The sequence below is a fragment of the Hetaerina americana genome, unplaced genomic scaffold (assembly GCF_022747635.1).
Source record: "Hetaerina americana unplaced genomic scaffold, ioHetAmer1.1.p SCAF_4, whole genome shotgun sequence".
In the NCBI taxonomy this organism is placed as follows: Eukaryota; Metazoa; Arthropoda; class Insecta; order Odonata; family Calopterygidae; genus Hetaerina; species Hetaerina americana.
In genome coordinates this window covers 6,035,186-6,057,006 of record NW_027286985.1, presented here as the reverse complement: position 1 = coordinate 6,057,006, position 21,821 = coordinate 6,035,186, and the positions used below count along the sequence as shown (strand labels likewise).

The following is a 21,821-nucleotide window of genomic DNA, read 5'->3' as shown; positions in this document are numbered from 1 at the left end:
TCGAGGTTCTTTAACGCATGTTCTTGTATAATCTTGTACGATTGAGTAACAGGCTCCTGACCTTAACCAAAAACTTTTCGACCATCATTACCTCCACCCTCTATCGCCATTTCTCCTTACATTTTGTTGGCAGAGTAATACGGTAATGAATTAGTCCTCAGCGCCGGTTCCATTTGATGGGAACAATCACTTTATCTATTGGCTATATATATATATATATATATATATATATATATATATATATATATATATATATATATACACACACAGGTATATATATATATCTTTTATAAAGATATAAGATGTATGATATGATTATATAGATATGATTATCAATATAATTATATACAGGTGTATATATATATATATATATATATATATATATATTTATTTATCCAATATTAGATATATTGTGGTTTGGTGAATTTTTCAAGGGAGTCTCGCCCCTTGGCGATCATGAACTCGATCAGGGGAAACTACATCGTCGGCAAAAAATGCAAATATTTCACCAGTTCTCCTTCACCTTTGTTTGGAAAACGCAATAGGTCATCACAAAGGGAGTTGTGGAGACGAAACCACAGGTTATTGATCTGTCTTCTCTTAACCATCCCCACCACTTCCCTCACAAAGAGCCCCCCCTTTCTTGATACAACGCCGAGCGGAGATAATGAGATGCAAGTGGAGAGGCTCGACGGAGGGAGGGGCGGGAAAAGGGGAAGATTGAATGGGGCCAAGACACCTCCATCGGACCACGGGACGCGCTCGCCCGCCCCCCTCGGCTCGCCCTTCTTTGCCCCCTCCCACGCTCTCCAAAACACCCTCCCCTCCAAGTTTCCTCCGCCGTTTGTTGGCGCTCTTAGTTCAGGGTTCCCACGCGACGTGACGCTCGCTTCTCGACATTCCTCCCAATGCTATATTTCCTAGGATTTCATTAACACGCTGAAGAAGAAGATAAGACGGTCATATCAGTCATCGACGGGTGGGTTTGGCTGATTGGGTTTTGCACGAATGTTGAAATAACGAAAGCGTTTGAATGATAATATATATCAACAATTGAAGCGGTTAAGTGAAGTCATAGCCTTGTAAATTACTTCATGTTATTTTCAGCTTATTGATTTGTTGACCGACTCGCTTCTTAGGAGCTAGTCAGTCAACAGGGGTGTTCAGAGGTATTGATGTAGAAAAATGAGAGTGAATCCCTATAATGCGAAATGAAACCGAATCCCCTCACTTTCAACGGCAATCGATTGATCGATCCATTTGAATTGCTGAATGAAAATTGAAATTAATCTCATAATTTCATTGCCTATTAATTTCTTGGGGAAAATTTTGCAAAATTAATTTATTATATATGCATCCTCGTCCTTGTACTCTTTTACAGTTCATTTTTGCCTTTAAATAAACTCCATTTGCTTTACCTTTTCTTTAAAAACATTTGGGAATGAATTGATTCAGAGCCTAAATTACAGCTTTTCAGAGAAGACAGCGTTGAAAGCACGCTCTCGTGTCTGATATTTACCGTAGGCCACCTCTAAGCCCAGTTGCTGGAATGGAACGTGAAACTCACGATTCGAGACGGCCGTACTCGTAAAGGCCTAAATTGGAAAGATAGCTCCTTGGACAATGATAAGGTTAAAGCCTAAAGTATATTTATAGTTACATTAACTGACTAACCTTCTAAATAAAACAGTTTCTGGCTTCGCTTGATGGAAAATCTTCATGTTGAAATTGAAAATGAACAAATTCTACACAAGAATGGGGTGTACAAACTCCTCTGCAAAGACCGCAACCGGATATGCATAGGCCAGACGGGAAGGAGATTTGAGACGAGAGTGAAGGAGCACCGAGCATGCTTTAGAAAAAACATCTCCACGCCACTCTTCTCCAAACAACTGAGAGATTGTGGCCACAGTAGTGATTTCATCCCCGAAATCCTGCACTTTGAGACAAAAGCACGCCGCCTCGATGCGCTGGAGCCATTAGAAATACTTCAGCACATGGTTTACGGAGAAGATGTTTTGACCAACGATTTTCTTTACCCTTCAGGTTTCCCGTAATTGGATTTCCCCTCGCCCATCTGCCAACCAACCTGACACCAAGCAAACCTTTTCAACAATGTAGTAACCCCTTCCACCCTGCTACTTAATCACATGAATAATTACCCAGTGCCGTTCTCCCCGTTCACATTACCCATTCCCCCACTCCTCCGCCAACTAACTCGACGCCAAGCAAACCTTTTTCAGCATTGAATTAATCCCTCCTCCCAGCCTGCTAATTTATTGTCCTAATAGATGTAAAAATCATGTCCGGAAAATAGCAGGCATTATTGAACGCAGCATCTTAGTACCAGTTAAGCAGTTTTAAAACCAATACAATTTCCCCCGAGGCGATTGGAATTGCTATTTTATGTATTGTCCTTGATTTATGTATTTTTCATTTAAAAACACCGCAATCTTACCTTGGTGTGGCCCCAAACTTATTTTCAGGCAGGAAAAAATAAAAATTGAGTAAAATGCAAGGATATAAACGATTCTTGTTGACTCATGAAATGGATATATTTATTTTTACTAGCCTGTATTAAATATCTCTTGAGAACTAATATTAAGGCTTGCAAATATTTCCATTTAAATATACGATCTTAAGTTGAGACTTAATCCCTAATTTCTCTGCCGAAAATTGGCAGACGTTCATCTAATTGCTCTCCAGCATATTATATTGGTCCTGTCAATGGGTTTGCTTGGACGCCAGGAAAATATATAGCTGAGAGATTTCTGAGACAGAAAACTATGATGTTTGGAAATTAGGTATTATAGGAATTAGGAATTATTATAATTTGGAAACAGGTCCTATGAATTGGCTAGAATAGTATAGGTGGTATAGAGAACACTATAGAATAGTAATAGGCGAAACTAGACGGCTAATTTTCTTTTCTTCTTAATTATTCACCAGAGCCGGGTCCAATATTTGTATTACCATACTAAGAGATAGAGGAAGGGAAGGAGAGCATGAAGGGAATTGAATAAGACGAGTCATTTATAATATTATAATTTGGAAGCTTTACACTGAATATTTTAAAAATATGTAGGTCACTTTCCTTTAAAAATCATATGTCTGTTACGAAAAAACTGTTCTCGTATTCATCACTTTTACCAACGAATGACGTTAATAAATCTGTTTGAGCGCTGTCCTGGTGTCAAATTACGATTCTGAATTCGCAGTTGCATATCTGAACTATTTACTCTTTTTTCAACTTCTAATAAATAATGCATTAACTCTTTGAAGGTTATTTGAAAATGTTTGGAAAATATCAAATTACTGATATGATATGTTAAGTACCTTCAATGTGCGCAGTTAGTCCTTTAAATTTCCTGCAGCAATATCCATAATAATACGTGATAAATTATTCATGATTCAAATCTTTTAATATAGGTCAGAAATTGTAATTCAGTGTCCCGAAAAGCCTCACTTAGTTTCAAGCCTCTCGATGCCATTTTGGTCGTTGGTTCGACACGTAGGTGTCCGGAGGATATCCATCGGATGAAGCGGTCGTTCGAAGTTTTGTTTTGACGCAACTTTGCCGAAATATTGCCAGGCATGTTTCTTGCAATACTCTGGTGCGGTGCTAAGGGTCTGCGTGAAAGCAGTACTAAGTCAAAATATCGAAATTTGGAGACCAAAGAAGATTGATTTTTATTTTTTTTAATTTGTCCGGCCACGCATAAAATTTTCATTTCTTCCCTCTTTCTAACCTCCCCAAATGAATTTTTTTTTCGAGTCACGGTCGAGCATAATTAGTTCTTCGGGATTTTTCCTTGAAGTACTCCAAGGACGCATGAAAATCCTCCATTCTACCTCTTTCCCTCTCATTTTCTCTCTCTCTCTTCCTCGATCACTCCCGCCTTGCTTCCGCCGCCATACCCACCCACCCACGCCCTCCGACCTTATCGTCTGCAGTCTACCTAACGGGTCGACCCTTCCTGACCCATACGATTCGGACCCTCGGGGACTGCGGTCGTCGCCGGCGTGTGTGACGCATGAGGGAAACTTCCCTTCCCTTACCGCTTCCAGGGACGATTTTTGCAACGCTGGAATAAAGAACGCCTAACGTCACCGATCCGCCGTGTGGATAACGCCCGAGTGCCCTCGTTTATACGCGCCGACGATTTATGGCACGTGCTCCCGCCACCCCTGGGAGCTGATTCGCGCGTGCCCAGGTGACAGAGTGCGGGCCAAAGCCGTATAGTCGGCCTCGTAGCTATTGCCTTGATATTAATATAAAATGGTAAAAAGTATTAAACTCGACAGATTACAAATTGATTCCATTCACTTAAAACATTCGAAGCTCATAATGTTACGTCGGAATAAAATACAACACTATTAATATCATAGTATCATTGAGCATATGGTATTTTGTACGAATTGGACCACAATTTTGAATGTAGAAGAACTTAAGTGCCCCCGGGCCATAGGTTCCGCTTGTAAGCGATCTGTTTAGGAACAATGCCAACGGCGAATATAGCGCATAGCTAGACCCGTGACCATATATCGAAACTTGTGCGTTAAGGAAAATGGTCTCTGGATCCTATAGATTGCATTGTATATCATATTGCGGCCAATTTATTTCATTTTGAACATACATAAGAATCATCTTAAGCAACTCAACAAAGGGGAAAATGAATAAATATTCCTTTAGCAATTCTAAGGAAACTACGACTGGGGAGACCTTTGGGAATATTTTTACGTATTGGACTTGGCCATTGACAGGAATACAGATTGAGGCGCAGAGCTTAAAACATGGGAGGTAATCATTTCAAGGTATGTGAGATTTCTTTAGCTAGAAAATTACCTACTTATTGCATTCAAGGAACAATTATAGAGATAACGAAGAATAAAATAACTGTGAAATAAGTATTGTGTTTTTTTTTCAATATCATCTTCAGTGTGTAGACATATAATCATAAAAAATGGTAAATAAATATACTCGTTTTTGTTCCGGGCAAAATTTTTCCAGGAAATAAACCTGGAGGTTGCATAACTTTTATTCAGCGAAATATGATCACAGAGTATTACGATGCCGCCGTATTGCTATTGCGCTCTCGGCCGCTGTATTGAAATTCTGAAGAAAAATGGCGGAGGATACCCCGCTGGCGGAAGAAGCGTTCACACTGCCCTTTTTTACGCGACGAATAATTTTGAAGTTGCGAACTTCATTCCTCGCATGCCGCAATGCATTAAAATGCGCTCTCATTAAACCTGGATGACGTCAAAGAGTGTCAGAGCTCCGAGACCACGGGATTACAGCAAAGTAACTCGTGCGACGCCGAGAAATTTTCGCGGAAACTTTCCCGCTGATCAAATCTCACCCGGTATGTGACGCGTCATCGGAACGAAGGGACGTTTAGCGTTGCTTCAAGCGACCGTTTACGTCTAAAATATCGACCCTGAAGCTGGTTGACCACTAGGCTGGATTATGGTCACGCATAGCGTTTGGAAGTGATATGTCCATACGCAGCACTACAACAGTGACTATGCAACTAAAAGAATGGTCACTTCTGCAATGATAATTTTTAATTTAAGGGAAAAATGAGGAAATAATTTAAAGAATAATTTCGAGAGTTTGGAATATAAGTTAATCCTTATTAATGTGAATACATGATGGCGTAATGTCATGGAAATGAATCACCCTTCGACAAGAACCAGTCCCGCAAACCTTCGGTATGGTATAGACAACTAAGGAAAAAATGAGCAAACATGGCAGGAGAATAGCAATGACGTGTCACTGATTCTTCCGTTAATGAAAGAACAAGCCTTGGGATTTAAAGCATTAGTTAATTCTATTTTATTCTTTGGTTTTTCCTTGTTTTCCAACCCCAACCCTACCCTGAGTGTGAGTAGTTAATTTTATTTTCCATTAATAAGATTTAAACCGAGCCCCCTAAAAAAGTTGGCGTGAATGTGGTAACATTAAGGAGATACGAGGTTATTTAAAATCATATGTTGACAAAAAGGTTACATTCTTCCTGCATTAAGTCCTCAGAATCGACATGATGGCAAGATTTTTACTCTTGAAGCGACTTCGCAGTAAAGGTTTCCAAATTCTCAACTAATGGAATTCCAAGTTTGTGGTCGAAGGAATTTTATAAGGAGGACATTTACGGAAAATCAACTTTCCTGAACAACACTGCGCACTGACTTCTTTCGCTGTTGATGTACAAAGCGTACTAGTAAGCACTGGATGATTAGTGGACTGGCTGCTTCGAGATTCCGGAAAAACGTTACCGATTGACTACAAATTTGGCTTACTGCAGTCCCACTCAAGTCAACGGTGCGTTTGAGAACAAAAATCGGGGAACTAAGGTTAGGTGTCCAAGCATATCTCCAAGCAAAAGGGGACGGCGGACGATGGATTATATATCGGCGGTCGGAGGGAGTCAGTCGCTGATGCGTGACATTTAAGAGCGGCGTTTTGGGAAGTAGGCTGCACGCCACAGATGGGGGGAGCCAATCGCCGTTGGGTGATCGAGGTGTCGAAAACACGAGGGCGTTTCATCGGTCGCACGATACTCGTAAGAGTGCGGTTTTGAGGGGGGATGAAGGGATAATGTATTGTCGGGATTGGAGTAAGTAGGAAATAAAAGAGATAAGTAGGGGAAGATATTGCCTCGGGAATAAATGGAAACGAAGGATAATATTTGAGCCGCTCAGTGTAAAAGCAGATGGCGAGAAAATACCACTTTACTCAAGATAGGTTTGATAGGTAAGGTTAAGACTTATTTCCTACAATTTGCAATTTCAAAGGCGTGAAAAATTAAGGCTTCACCGGTGGAGGAGAGGGTTCTTTCCCTGAAATTTCTCGGAATCATCCAGGTGTCAGAAATATCACATAGAACGGTATCCTATGGCGTCACTTGGTTTTGGACCCTGCACCTTGGATTAGTAACCGGAAGACTTGTATAAGTAATATGTATGAAGCCTCGGAAAGTGTTAAGATTGTACAAATCGATTAAATACCATTCAAAATCTATTGTTAATTATGTGTAATCACTTCCCTCGTGGCCTCAAAATTGCCCTGTAAGCCCCCGAAAGGGCACGTGGTTGGTCCACTTGTCATTGAAGTAAATAAGTATTATTATTTTATAGATATATCTTATGGTGTTGCGATCAACTACGGATCATTAAATGTTCGATAGGAAACAGATCCCATGCATAGACTTGGAGGTGGGAGATGAACTTCGAATCGCGCATTGAGGAAAATCAGCGCGGCGTGTCAGACACGGAACGACACTGATTGGGAATATTTTGATAGGAGTAACATTCTTTCGGGCTGATTGCTAAAATTTGTAATGAATTACCAATATACACCAATTGTTTCACAGACCTTTTGGGGCTAAACCATCTACAAGGTTCAAGCTATTGCGTATATTTTATACGCACATTATTGTGGCGTGAATAAATATATATTGGAAAAAGATTGTGCATTAACATTGCAAGGAATAAGGCGCGCCTTCGGATACAATACGGAGTGCCGCTGATAATGAAGTGCAACTCGGTGAAAATGAAATGGCCATCAGGATGCAGAAAGAACTATAGTATAAAAAAGCACAAGGTTTTAGTCATTAGCTGTCAGGAAAAATTCCTCCAAGGAAAGTGCTTCAAACACGATGAGCAATTGTGTTGAAGATTCGTCTTTATTAACTCATTCAATTTGACTGTTTCGAAACAGGGTTTCCCCCAGAATGTCAATTGTGCCGTCAGATCTAAATGCCATTTCCATGAAGAGGAATTGTTTAACAATATTTTATAACCAAAATATATAATTCTTCAGAAATGAATTATGGAGAAATGCTATATACAGGGTTCGTCCGGAAAATAAGTGTACTGACTACTGATTTTTTCCCGCCGCTCCAGGCGCGCCCAGCACCGCTCTGACGGGCTGCGATTGGAGGGGGTATGTTGGCAAGCGACGCTGAAAAAGGCAGTCGGCTCTGAGCTGTGGTGTAGTGAGGAGCTCTGTTAACGCGAACCTCCACGCTCGACCCACGTCACGGAACGCGATGCCGAAGTTTTTGGAGCAGCGTTATTCCATCAAATTTGCGGTAAAGCTTGGGAAATCGTCTACCGAAACTGTCGGTATGATTAACCAGGCTTACGGGGAGTCAGCCATGTCCAGAAACATGATCTTTCGGTGGCACAAGATGTTCGTGGAGGGCAGAGAAGAGGTCGACGACGAGTCTTCGAGAGGTTCCCGATGATGCCTTCGCGGGAGCGTTCCAGGAATGGGAACGCCGCTGGAACAAGTGTATCGACTCACAAGGGTCCTATTTTGAGGAATATTAGCTTAAGATATGTAAAAGTGTAATACATTTTTTTTCCTGAGCTCAGTACACTTATTTTCCGGACGAACCCTGTATAATAGGAGATTCGGGTGCTATTCGTCCACCGTTAAATTTTAATACCCTGCTCATCAAGTTCTATTCTCAATTTTCACTGGTGCGGAATGCTCTTGATTTTGTAGTTGTGGAACGCCACAGGGTTCAGGGTTCAATGGGGAGACCCCTGCAAGGGCGCACTCGAAAATTGCCCACTCTCCGAGGCACGACCAACCACGGACTCGGGTCGAAATGGAGCAACACCCGACCCCTGCGAGGTGGCTAACCTACTTCTCACCCCCAGCACTCTCCATACCCTCCCTCCCACTTCGTCGTGGCTCCCCCATCTCCCGCAGAATATACCCCTCCTCCACCCCTTCATCCCCCTCCCCAGCCTCGATAGACGGCTTCCAAGAGTCTCCTATAGCCGACCCCTTTTCACCACTCACCCATGGTGACCCCCTGCAATCGGTCGGTGGTCATTCCACCTCCCCTTCGAATCTCCCCTCTCTCCTTGGGCTCTTCCACCCTCCCCCGACGCCCGCCTAACTTCCTTCTCCAAAATTAAATGAAAAAATAAATTTAAAAATCCACTCACTCCTCGCACCCTTTCCTTCGCCTCCACCTCCATGGGTCTCGGCACGCGAGACGCGGAAAAGGGGTCACAGGCTATGGGGAGGAGGGCGTGGGGAGGGTTGTTTTATAATGGGAGGCTAGTTGGGAGAATAGAGAGAGAGTGGTAGGGAGGTGACGATCATGGTGGATTGGGTCAAAAGATTAAGATGAAGGAGCAGAGGAGGAGAGTTTTTTCAGAGGGTGGGATAGGGGTCTCAAACGATAGCCGTTGTCTCCTTTGGGGCCTTTAATTCTACGAGTCAAGTATTCTTCGACTGCGCAAGGAGCTTGATGGATTAAAAATGTCACCAAAAGAAAAATAACATCATATACTTTTAAAATGTTTAACTTATCTCCTTAAATGTCTTCTATCGTTCATGTGATCCCAACATTAAAATACGATTTGATAAGCTGGCACAAGCTGTTGAAAAATGAGTACTAAGGTTCCGATTGCTAAAATGAAATTGATGTTAAGTCGAGTGGTGAAAATTATTGGTTGTGTCTGTTGGTCACTTTCCAACTTCCCATAGGGATGATGGAGAAACTTTGTCACATTACTATTAGGATGTAAAATGCAAACTGCGAGCAATTGTTTTTCAATCTTTTTCTCTCGACTGCGTAATGTGAATGGAATACTTATATTTATCACTATTGTTTGTCAACTCATTCACAAACTACAAACTAATTCTCTTTGCTTGTTTTGATTACACTCGGAAAACTCAAAAAATCAAGTCACAATGACTCCATAACAGCATTAGATATTGATTTGTAAGAGTTACTAAATGACAAAATAATCAGAAAACGAATGAAATGCCTCAGTTGATTTTTTGTAAAGTCTTTAATGGTACCTTAGCCCTTTTTCTTTTTTTAACCCAACTAATTTGCTCCATGAGGCAGTTTTCCAAGTTACCTTTGCCACTTATTGCAAAGCAATCCAATAATTATCCCACATCTTTTTAAGCTTTACATTGATTTACCCAATTTTTGGTCAAACAAGAAAATAATTAATGGAGGATGCAAATCATTATAATGCAATTTAGTTTCTTTATAATTACTCTTCCTGACTAGTTTTTGATAGATAAAAATATTTATGAATTTATTTTTGAATTGAAATTATAGCCAAAGCAGTTTTAAAAAAGTAATTTGGAATAAGAGAAGTTTGGGTCGTCGTATAGAATGCTTGGAGGAAGATGAGTCATCTCGCATTTTGCGGAAAAACCGAAATTCTGAATTAATTGACCTCCCTACCAAAGCCCACTCAAGAAGGGGCGAAGAGGGAAGAGAATGGGGAGAGGAACATGAGGAATGCCGAGACAGAAGGCAGGGAGAAAGGGGCGTGGAAGGAAGGGAGAGGGAAGGAGGAAGTGAAGGAAAGGTTTTCAGGGGAAGAAGGTCAGGAGCATGGGATTTCCGTTGGTGAAATTTTAGGACTGTTCGGTCTTAGTTTTTAGGGAGGCATTGAGAAAGAGAGAGTAAGGTCAATATTTTCTCAAAATAGATATAAACCTTTAGAGGAAAGAAAAACGCAGGGGTTTGGAGAAAGAAAAATGAGTGAGCATGATGGAGGTCCTCGGTGTGATTGGTGTTATACAGGAGATGGGGCGAAGGACTCTCACCGTAGGTCTTGATCCGGCGGCTGGGGGTAACTGGACTTGCAGAATTGAACGTTAAACGCATCAAGAGTTCGAAAGAATTTTAATAAAAGACGATAATGTTACATTTTCCTAAGAATTGAGGACATTACTAGTTATCTCCGTAACATTCTCAGCCCGGTACATTTCCTCATTCCCATTAAATAAACTCGTATATTTTACTTCGACTAACATAAAACGGATTACGAATCGAATCGATTATGTATTTTAGCTTGTAGATATTTGCCCCTATTGTCGCTCCACCTGGTGAATGACTTGTTACTGTGATTATCATGCTGAATGACTCATGGGAAATTCCTCGAATATTCAATGAGTCAATCCTCAGAAACGATATCTCAAAACACAGTTTGTCATGGAATAGTGGGTGCTTTTGAGCATTGCTATTCAGAATTTTCGAGTAGCTGTATTTATTACTGCATAGGAATTTGAAGTCGCGCTTGTCTTCACAAAATGCGAAAATACCGAAGAAATTTATTTTCAACTGATGCTTGTGAGTCCATTTTTTTAAGGAAATTAATCGCCAAAATGTTTCTCTTAATCTCCGTGTGAATTGCATTGTCGAAATTGTATAAGGCATTGTAATCGACAAATTGAAGTTGATTTGAACAATTAATGTACAAAATATAACCGCATAATGAAATAATTTAAGTAGAATGAGTGTTGTAATTAACATGGGCAAGCGAGTTTAAATTATTACTTTTATAAAAAATTTAAAAAATTTTAGGTTAGGAGTTGAACTGCAATCAGGAATATCGTGACCACCGCCTTTTTAGCATTGGTGAGAAAAAATACTCGCTTATACAAAGAGAAAGTGAAAAGTTCATTGTTCTAAAGCATTAAAAGTGAAGATTAATGTAAACAATGAATGTTTCACGTGTGCTTAATGTTAAAAAATCTAAAAATATAAATATTTTACGGGTATATAGTTATTTTACTAAATTTAGCATCTTTAAATCATTTCACCTAAAGCTAGCGTGGGGTTTTAATTATTTAAAGCTGTAGATTTTTATGTATATACCAAAATAAAAAATCTTAAAGCGTATAGACATAGTAGTCGTATCATCTTTGTTATCATTGGAAGATTATATTTGATTGAAATTATCCTTAAGTGACAGTTGTCGTCAAAACGTATCTTGTTTCGATCCGCTGTGCTTATAGATTTTTGAAGATTATGCTCTGATGGGAAAGAAAATTGGAAAAAAATGGTTATCCCTGAGAAAAAACATTATCGGAGCACGCGATCGGTAATCGCGTGTTATATTCAAAAGTTTAATTAATTAAATTATTGATAGAAAACAAAATGGCTCAAAAAATATGTACTTGGGGATGACTCGCATAGTTTTCAATTCCAAAGTTGGATGGTAACTACTTTCAATCCTCAGTCGGTGGCAATTATGTTAATAAACAAATTAGTGACCACTACCATAGAATTCAAACATAGCAAAGACTAAATTATTCAGTGATTGATGTCTACGTAAGGATACATCTTTCTAGTAGGTGCAAGTGAAAAGGAGGAATTGGCAATTTTGGAAATAAAAATGTAATGTACTACGAGAAAATAAGGTAATTTGAATGATATTATTGCAACAAGTATAGAGGTTTGACGTGTGGTTTAATGGAAACATACAATAACACATACGGAGATTAAGGGCAATATATGTGTATATATATACCGTATTTACATTACATGCATGTGCGTACTTTTTTGTTTTGGTCAAGAGCACAGAAGGAGATTCTATAAATAACTTTTGAGAGCGTGGTCATTAAAATAAAATGTTGTCAGTAATTCAACCCTAAGATGAGTTAAATGCTGTCTTTCTTTCTTCTTCATTCCAAGTCATTACCTCAATAGGTTTTCTAATTCATATTCTCATTTAGTTCCCGGTCTTTCACCTTATGCTTTTTCTTCCGTTTCCCTTATTTTGTTGCCAGCTAATTCGAATGTCTTAATATTTTAGCAAAACATTTGCTGCCATTTTTCAGTTTATGTTGCCTTGACTTGTGAATCCATTCGCACATTTTTCATGCTCATAACTTAAAAAGATAGAAAGCTATGAAAAAAAACATTGAAAAATTCTTCTCATAGTTTGCTATCAGTAGGTATTCTAGTACGATCGGATGAAGTTTATGGTACGTATTTTGTATAAAAGTTTGGGAGGAACTCTCACTTTAATTTTCTGGATCAATACTTATTGAATGTTGAACACATGAAAAGCAGTTAATGATTTTAGGGTAGAATTTGTAAGCACTTCATCTCAGAGATTCCATAGCCTACGTTCTTTAAACAATTTCCTATGCGATTTTACAAATACACCTATTTAATCATTGGCCTTTTTAAACATTCAACTCTTTCCTCAGTGTCATACAATTTTATCCTTAAGATTTACCATCCTAAACGCCACTTCCTCATTTTGACCTTCCTTTTGGTCGTCATTGACCTTTTACCTTACGTTAACGGTTTTCAAACGTAGCTGTTTGTTATTTTCATATTTCAAAATATTTTGTGATGGGATGGCTTCTAGATTAAACAAATAAAACCTCTTCACGCACTTAAGCCCTATATTTTCAATATTATGCTATGTGTACCTCAGGATGTATGTCTGAATACGACTTTAACCTGAAGATGTCTCCACGAGTCGAAACGGGAGCTCAAGTTTCTATTTTAATAAAATTTACGTCACCAACATCAAGACCTAAACTGTCTTTGAAATTATACTTTTAATATTGATGAAAGTGGTTGAACTTTAAGATTAGCATTTAAAAAAGAGAGTGGGTGATTCATATTTCGTATAGGCAAATGGGTCCTAAGATTAAATGCAGGAGCCAACTTGAAATTTTGCAACAGTATTCACTCTATAAAGATTTAACTGTAGCTTTTTTAAAAGAAGTTATCGGAAAGATATTTACATGATAACGGGTTCGAAATAAAATATGATAGAAATGGATCCATCATAAGCATTACCAAAAATATAACAGAGGTTAAATGAGCGCAAATCATCTATTATTATTATTATTAGCTGATCTACCGGTTAAGGTAGGTTTTTGGATGGACACAGCTACTAAATAAATATTTTGTGACTCCTAGCAAAACACAACATCCTACTCTATATCAGGTCCCTCTTCATCTCTGAATACTTTCTTCCTCTCTTCATCCCGTCCAACATCCCTATCCTTTACCTTCCCTTTCCTCGTTTCCCTAACGTTCTCCCCTCAATTACAGTATTCAACATCCCACTGAAATCATCTAAATGATAACCTTATAATAATCATAATATTACCATAGCAATTGATGTACTTATTAATATGGAAACAATAACTTATTTATTTTAAAGATTTTCTATCATTGAAGGATTGGGAGATGTATGTACTACAGTTTCTTTCTCAGTGAAATCTATCCACGAATGACGTGACATCAGCTAGAGGAACATAAACTTAATTATGATGTTTAGCTTATCATTTTCTTTGTATCACAAGGCATAGAGGAAGTAAGTAAGTACCTAAGAGAGGAGTGGCATGTATATTATTTGGGAAATTTTACGGTAAAAAATTAAACGGGCAATTATACATATGTGGAAAGTAATGACAAATGAAAAAAAAAACAAGATGCCTATAAGTGGATTAAAAAGTGGAGAAACCTCAGCCTGGAATATTTACAAGCTTACAGCCTGAAATATTCAAAGCTTACGTAGAAGAATATGCCAATAATGCTGTCATCAACGTGTTTTTGTGTTATTAAGATTAAATAAATAGCACGAAAGAAATCATTGCTCTACTTTAATGAAATAAATGAAATCTTCTCGGAGCAGCCAACATAAATATGAATACATAAGTACAAATAAATATTAGTGTATATATAAATCAATATTTGTGAAATGCGGTCTTAATATTTAATAAATCCCAATATTTGAAACTTATTCTTTTCAAATTTTACATTTTCAAAACACAATATTTTTGCAAATGTATTCATATTCAAATCATATGCGGAGATTTAATTAAAAAAGATATTGACGGAGTTGGGTCACAACAAACTCTTAACGTTTGACCTTTGTTCGTAGACAAATCAGCGATCCATTTACGTAATCTTTAATATTTTTCCCAACCTGTTGACATTTTGTCGGCAGAGAGGCTTCGGTTTTAACGGCTTGAAATAGATTCCCGCAGTCCAAGTTAGTAATGAAACGCAGTAAGGGGAGGGAAGAGACTGCATGTAATGACTCCTCCCCCAGAATGCACCACGCTTCCCACATCGATCGTCGCATTATCTCTTGCCATAACAGTTACTTGCGGGATGCGCTCACTTTGAAAAATCATCGCACACCTTGCCTAATTTCGGCTTTCGACTTATTCATTATTATATATCCCATCAGCTCGTTATGAGTAACAATACGAAATTGTTTGAAGACCTGAGTTCTTTAGCAGTCAGTCTACTAACATTATTTTTATGTTTGTAATGGAAATAGTGGCAACCAGTGTTCCATGACAAAGGATAATGTCTTTTAATATTGAAGTAAAAGAAAGCCAATAATCATGCTTTCACGGTATGGCTTAGAAACTGTTGATATTAATTATATAAACCATTCAACTACTAACAGTTTAACTAACTGTATAGGTCTTCTCTTCCATACTGATTGTTAATTAACATTCCTATGACATCTGAATACACACCGACCAGTTAAAATCTAGATTTTTTTCGAAATGCATCGAAACATTTCTATTTTTTCCTTTTTTAACCGAGTCCTTTCTGAGTTCGTATCGATGCCATTCATTTTCTTCCATCACATTTTCTTGGTAAGCTTGAAAACTTAAATGAAAAAATTAATCACTGAGTATTTGAAAAATTGACCTTTTCGCCTCCTCCTTGATCGTTAAGTTAAAATTGTTTCACTCCTTTATAAGATGTTTCCAAAGATTTAATAATATGTTTTAGTCGTATAATATATTAAGCCTAATATGGGCTTATCCGTTTGAAATACATGTCCAATAGTATTTAGGAGCAAATTATCCAAGTCGTCGAAGCACCTAAACATGAAATTACTACAGGTGTATATATATAGCTATTTCTAATCTTATTAAATTTTTGAAATAATATTGATCTAAAACAAAAAGCATGTTTTTACTTCAAAAATTAACAAATAGTAGAATGTTTTAATGAAAAACTACTTTCTCACTCTATTTCAAGTCATTATACCATCCCTTTGAATTTCAATGTTTGCTTTCTCTGAGGCTTCCTGTACTATTTGCTCTAGTATTCATACTTAATTATTTTTCTATTTTTTGAACTTCCTTGGATATTTATTTATTTGAGCATATTCTTTCTATTCTGTTAAATCTATGACCTTATCCGAGATATTATGTATTAAACCGTTTGAAAATAAAAACATTTAAGCTACAAAATTGGATATATCTCAAATAGTTGGATTTGTTAGATCGAGTTAAGGGTATTTTATTCATTGGACATGTATGAATTAATGAGCCATTTCCATAATGTATTTATTTAATCTTTCTCAAATGACTGCCAACTCCAAATATAAACATTTAATGGAACTATTAAGCCTATATATTATAATATATTGCAAGTGTTATTTAAGCATAACCCTGTATGCGGATAGAAGATATTTATTTTACCATAGTTTGTTATTCATCAAAGGAAGTTTTTAAAATGCGTGGGGCATTATAGAGTTAGAATCTGGATTTTTAGTCTTAGAAAAAGGTCGAATATTTTAATTGAAAAGTAATCAACATTTGAAAAGAATCATCGAACAAATTTTATAAATGTCCCACATAAATTACATCTCGCCATGTCTCAAGAATTCATCCCTCTCCCAAAATGGCAAACAGTATTCCGGCTATACCCCAGTCTATATTTAAATCGGCCGCTCTTTTTGCGTGCTGAGCTTTATTCTTCACGCAGAGTCTGCACTTTCGGAGAAGTTGGCGATATTGACTGACCCCAATAAGCAGGATACGACCTTGTGCCGCGAACGCGGGCTAAATTGCTTGCCTCGTGACATCTGATATGCATCACATCCAAAAATAACACACCCCATTCGCGAGCCCTGGCTGCCTTTATCTGCACCGATATTACTTTCGGTTGTAAAACCCTTTTATCAATAAAAAAAGCCAAATAACCAATAATTTCCTGGCTATTCGTCCACCTCTCACACGGAAACGCTTGGGATTAGTGGGGGGGGGGGTTTCCATGAAGCAGCGTGAGGTCGAAGACCAAAACAAGGAACTGAATCATAATCGCAGGCGATCCATGGACGAGGGATTTTGTTCCTCCGATGGAAAGGAATCGATCGCGTCGGAAACCTTCTGGCGGTGCCCGGAAAAGTGAAAGCGGAAGTGCGGGACTCGGATTGTCGTCGCTTAAGTAAGGGAGGAACGCAATAACAATAAGTGCTACCCTTTCACCCTCAAACATCGAATCACATTGATAAATGATGGAACTACACTTCGTACTAATGTCCATATTGTGAGTTTTATACACACAATCACTCGACGATAAGGAGAGACCAGTTCATTTCCCTTAGTCTATTATGGTTAAACTGGAAGACGATGTGTCACCAGAAAAATCATAAGCACATTTGGTTAAAAGATTTTACCGCCAAAGAGATGCATACCGTTTTCGATTTGCCGTTACTTTAATAATCATTTCCACGATTAATAACCAACAAACACTGGAGTAAGTAACTCGGAGAATAGTCTCGATGGGCACAGTGGACATCAACACGAACTAAGCCCTGTGGAAATTGAAGATGGCACATGCAGAGGAAAGGGTGCAATCTTCTATCCCTGGAGAAATATCCGATTTTCCACGAAATCGAAGAGATCAGAGAATGCACCATTTCAAATCATAATCCGGGATGCTCATCGATTTGAACAGAAATATCAGGGAAAAGAAGAATTATCACATTTTATTTATTTAATTTGACGTCTTTATTGGGGCAATATAGATTCTTCAGCCTAACCCCGAAGCACAATGCTGAAGACATTTACAAATATCCATGCCCTAAGTGGAGGAAAACCCAAGTAGTTGGGAGTTGAATCCGCAACCTCTGAATACGCTGAAGAAGATGTTAGCCCGCTGCCAGCGTGCCCGGCTTATTAAATGTGACGGGCCTTAGGTAGGGCATGCTTCACCAAATTGACACTGGGATCATAAAATATTAATGAGTGTGCAAATCTCCTTTGATGGAAAATGGACGATATTTAATGATTTAAAGGACGTAGATTCTCGCATACATATACGCGTAGTTAAGGAACTCTGGCGAAATTGGTCTCAGTTGACTGACTCACCTTGAAGCTTTTGTAGGAGGACACGACGTAGGAGCCTCCATCTTCCAGCTCCTCTAGCCTGGTCCTTCGCTCTCCGTCCACCGAGAAGATGAAGCGGGCGCCCCTGGGCAGGTCCATGCGGAGGGACAGCTTGTCCAGTAGGGCCTCCATGTTGCTCACGTCCCGGCCCGGCTTGAAGCGGAATTCGAGGCCCGGAGAAAAGGGGTCGCCATTCTTGTAGAAGACCACCCGGCGGGCCCTCCAGTAGGACAGGTTGGAGTAGTACTTGCTGGAGATGGGCGTAGGGGTGGCGGGCGGGAAGATGACCTCGGGGGCGTCCTTGCCGTTGGCCTCCTTGCCCCCGGTGCGGCTCTTGGAGCGAACGGCGGGGGGCGGGAGCCCGGCAGCCGGCGGCGGTGCCGGCGGCGGCGGGTCCCCGCCCGCGGGCGACTCCTCGTCGGCCATGAGAGTGGACGCGGGCCGGCTCTGCCCCCAGAAACGCTCCCGGGGAGCGAACTTGCCCGCCCTGCCTCCCCCCTCCGGGATCTCGTCCCCCTCCTCCTCCTCATCCTCATCCTCCTCCTCTTCCTCCTCCGGCCCCCCTCCCGCCCTCCGTCCCCCCCTCCGACGCCGCGGCTGCCGCGCCCGCCGCCTCTCGCCGCCCCCCCCGCCGCCCCCGCTGTCCTCCTCCGAGTCGGGCGACGCCGCCGCGCCCCGGCTCTTGGGCCGCGCCTGCGCCCCGGGCGGGAGCAGCCCCGAGTTGCCGCCCCCGTCGCCGGGCGGCGCGTCCATCGGGGTCCCCGTCGCAATGGCCGCCACGCCGGGCCGGTCCTCCGCGCCCGTCGAGTCGTCCGCGCCCGCCGCGTCCGACATCCCCCGGCCGGCCCTGAAAGAGGAAGGCGTCGGCGTGCGTCGGGGTGGGTCGTGCACCAGGGCCACGTGCTGCTGCACCTTGGGGCGGCGGGGGGACGGGGGCGACGGGCTCATCATGGGGGAGGGCATCCTCGTGGCACTGGGCCGCTGGTGCGGCGTTCACCGAATAGAACCCAGGGGGGTAGCGACACCCCCCTCGCGGTCACCTCACACCCCTCGCCGCGCTAAAGCTCCCTCGAGTGGCGGACGCCCGGGTAAACAAACGAGCGCAGCCGGGCGATACCCCTCTCCTCAGTCGGGCGTGCTCGGGCGCATACACTCGCAAAACACCGCGTACCTGAACATATGTATGCGTTGGCGCAAAAGATTTTTCGCGCGCTATGCGATCGTGATTCCCCGCGGCGCGCGGCACTTTCCCGTTGGGGGGCGCACGGTCGAAAGGGGAGGCGAGGCGTGGTGCGGTCTCTCCCGGGGGGACAACTTGCCGTCACTAAACCCGGAAGCTGAGTGGAAACGCGGAAGTATAGGGAAAAATCCAAGTCTCCCCCGCGACTGCCTTCGACTTGGTGGGAGGAAGGGGGTGTGTGTGTGTGGGAGGTGGGTAGTTGAGATTTTTATCGCCTCGGCTCACTTCCAGCCCCAAAAAGAATCGGGGAAGAGGTCGAAGGGGGGGGGGGGTCGCTACTTGTTGCGCAGACCTCCCCTCCCCTTTCTCGCCCCCCCTCTCTGTCCCACCTTTCCCACACGTTCACAACAAGCGGCTGCCCCACCCCTCATCCACATTCCCCTCCATTCCTCTTCCCCTCACGCCCTCCCAAAGTCCGACTCCTTTTCCACTTCCACGCCTTTAGAGACATTCTACATCCCACCGCCCCCCTCTTCACCATGCGTCCCCCCTCACCCCGTATTTTTTCAAACCCCCCCCCCGTCCCACTTCTCTGGGAGCCCTCTTCCTCTCGCTGCTCTTTCCAATCCTCCCCTTCCTCAACGTTTCCCCCGCCATCCCTTCCACCTTCCCCTTCCTTGCCTTTCCCTCCATGCTTTTCCCAATGGTTTCGTCTCGCCCCTATCGACCTCTCCTTCCACCACACCACATACTCCATCCCTTCCCCGCGACGCGGACACCCTGCTCGCCGTATCGTGCTCGGCGCTCATTTCCTGCATTTTCAGCGCGATTTTCGCCTGGGGCATTTTTTGTGTCATTCGTGGATGACGAAAAATGGTGGTGAACTTGTGTGAAACTATCCGCGATTGTTTATGCGTATGCGTACAGTTTACGTTTGGTAAATAAATAAAATGTTCAATTGGCTTCCATCACTCGTTGATAAACATAATTCATTAACAGACTTATGGTAGCGTAGTGTAGTCTATACAGATTCTTATAGAGTTAGCTGTTGACTTGAAGAAATCCCCATTCTATTGGACCCTTGTTTTGTTTCTGTGGAGTCAAATTGGTTGCGGCTCACTCAGTTACTCCTCCTTTCGTCTACCTTTCTCGTTTCAAATATCAAACCCTTCAAATCTACCATCAATGATAAGACCTATTCTTTTATTCCCTCTTTCCAGGATTTTTCGCTCCCTTTTTCGTACTCCTATATCAATCCATCCTCCAAATATTTTTCATTTTTAACTATTTTTTAAGAATACCTTCCACTATCCCCCCCTTTCTTATCAACTTAAGTCTTCTTCAGTTGCCTTTTTATGTATAAAACATATCATTGATATCGTAACACTTTTTTCTAATTGTGAAAATGAAAGAGCTTAATTAAGTTGAACTTTCATTATTCCTCTTATAAAAGGCGATGAAATTAGCGATAATATTGAATTAAAAAAATTAGGTTGAGAAGAAATACTTTTTAACAGTTTAAAATAATTTTGATTCTCGTGATAATTTTAAAAATGAAGTATTTCTTTCACAATTTCCACGCTCATAAGAGTCATTTTAGAGTCCAATAGCATTGCATTTTCCCGGATATTTTCTCGTTCTTGACAGCTGTTTCCGGCCACGCAGTGTATGAGACCCACCTCCCTCATTTTCGTCTTGGACAAATACTGGGTATGTGAGCTCAGGAAGCCTTCTTTAAGGATTCCCGCCTCCTTCCTGACCTCCTAATCTTTTCCTGTTTTACTACCCTTGCCACAATTCTCACATATCGTCCAAATCACTTCTCCCTCTCTTTCTTTGCGTCTCCTCCTTTCCACTTGCAGTGCTTTATAATTCCCCTAATTAACATCAAACTATTAGCAGACTTTTGAAATAGTGAACAATTCAATCCCTGTTTTTTCCTACCAATTTTCCTGCCGTTTTTTCTCTCGTTCGTTTTTATGATGCTATTTTACAAACTCTGTCGTACGTAGTTAGTATTTGGATGGATATTAAATATGTTTTCACATAAGTATTACAGATTCTCCGTCATATTTCCATTTTTTTTAATGATTAAAAAATATTACTCTAAAAATAAATCATTCTTGTTCTTTCCTTTTTATATAAATTTCGTTATTTTCCCGTTTAATTATTGCTAGAGGATGAACGGTTTTACTATCAATCACCCAAATCTAAAAATGTCCTATAAAAGCACTGAATCTAATTACGAGGGCTTGTATGGAGGTCAAAAGTTAATTTTCAAACCGCCCCACAAACTTCAGTGAGTTTTCTATCATTTCAGCTTATCCGCCATCTGTCTTACTACCTTCTTAAACCTTTGGTGACCTGTTCCCTCCAACGAAACCGCAACCCTCCTAGAATAGAATTCGCATCATCACAAAGTGACTCAATTATCTGGACTTACAAACTGGCCCAGAGACGTGGAGTATTTCGGACTCTCTAATCCTCTTCCTCTTTCGTATCATAAAGAGATCCCGAGACATAGCATCCCGAATTAGGAGAGTTTGAAAGAAGCGTTGTTACTTGAAGCAAACCCTCTATACTTCCAAGAAAGAGATCGTTGCTCACATGCTGAAAAATACGGCATTACCATTCTTATGCATTTATTCATGCAATTGTGGGAAAGATAGGTTGAAGCATGGGAGTTTT

At 40.9% G+C, this 21,821-nt stretch overlaps 1 protein-coding gene across 1 annotated transcript in view; it reads right to left on the bottom strand.

Moving 5' to 3' along the window:
• The window catches only part of DCX-EMAP (Doublecortin-domain-containing echinoderm-microtubule-associated protein), a 138,031-nt gene extending 119,115 nt beyond the window's left edge, over positions 1-18,916 (bottom strand). Inside the window, exons 1-2 of the mRNA XM_071590087.1 lie at positions 18,524-18,916; positions 17,936-18,400 (exon numbers count right to left, since the gene is read on the bottom strand). Coding sequence (XP_071446188.1) covers positions 17,936-18,400; positions 18,524-18,916 — 858 coding nt within the window. The remainder of the gene's footprint in view (positions 1-17,935; positions 18,401-18,523) is intronic.
• Between the last annotated feature and the right edge of the window lie 2,905 nt (positions 18,917-21,821).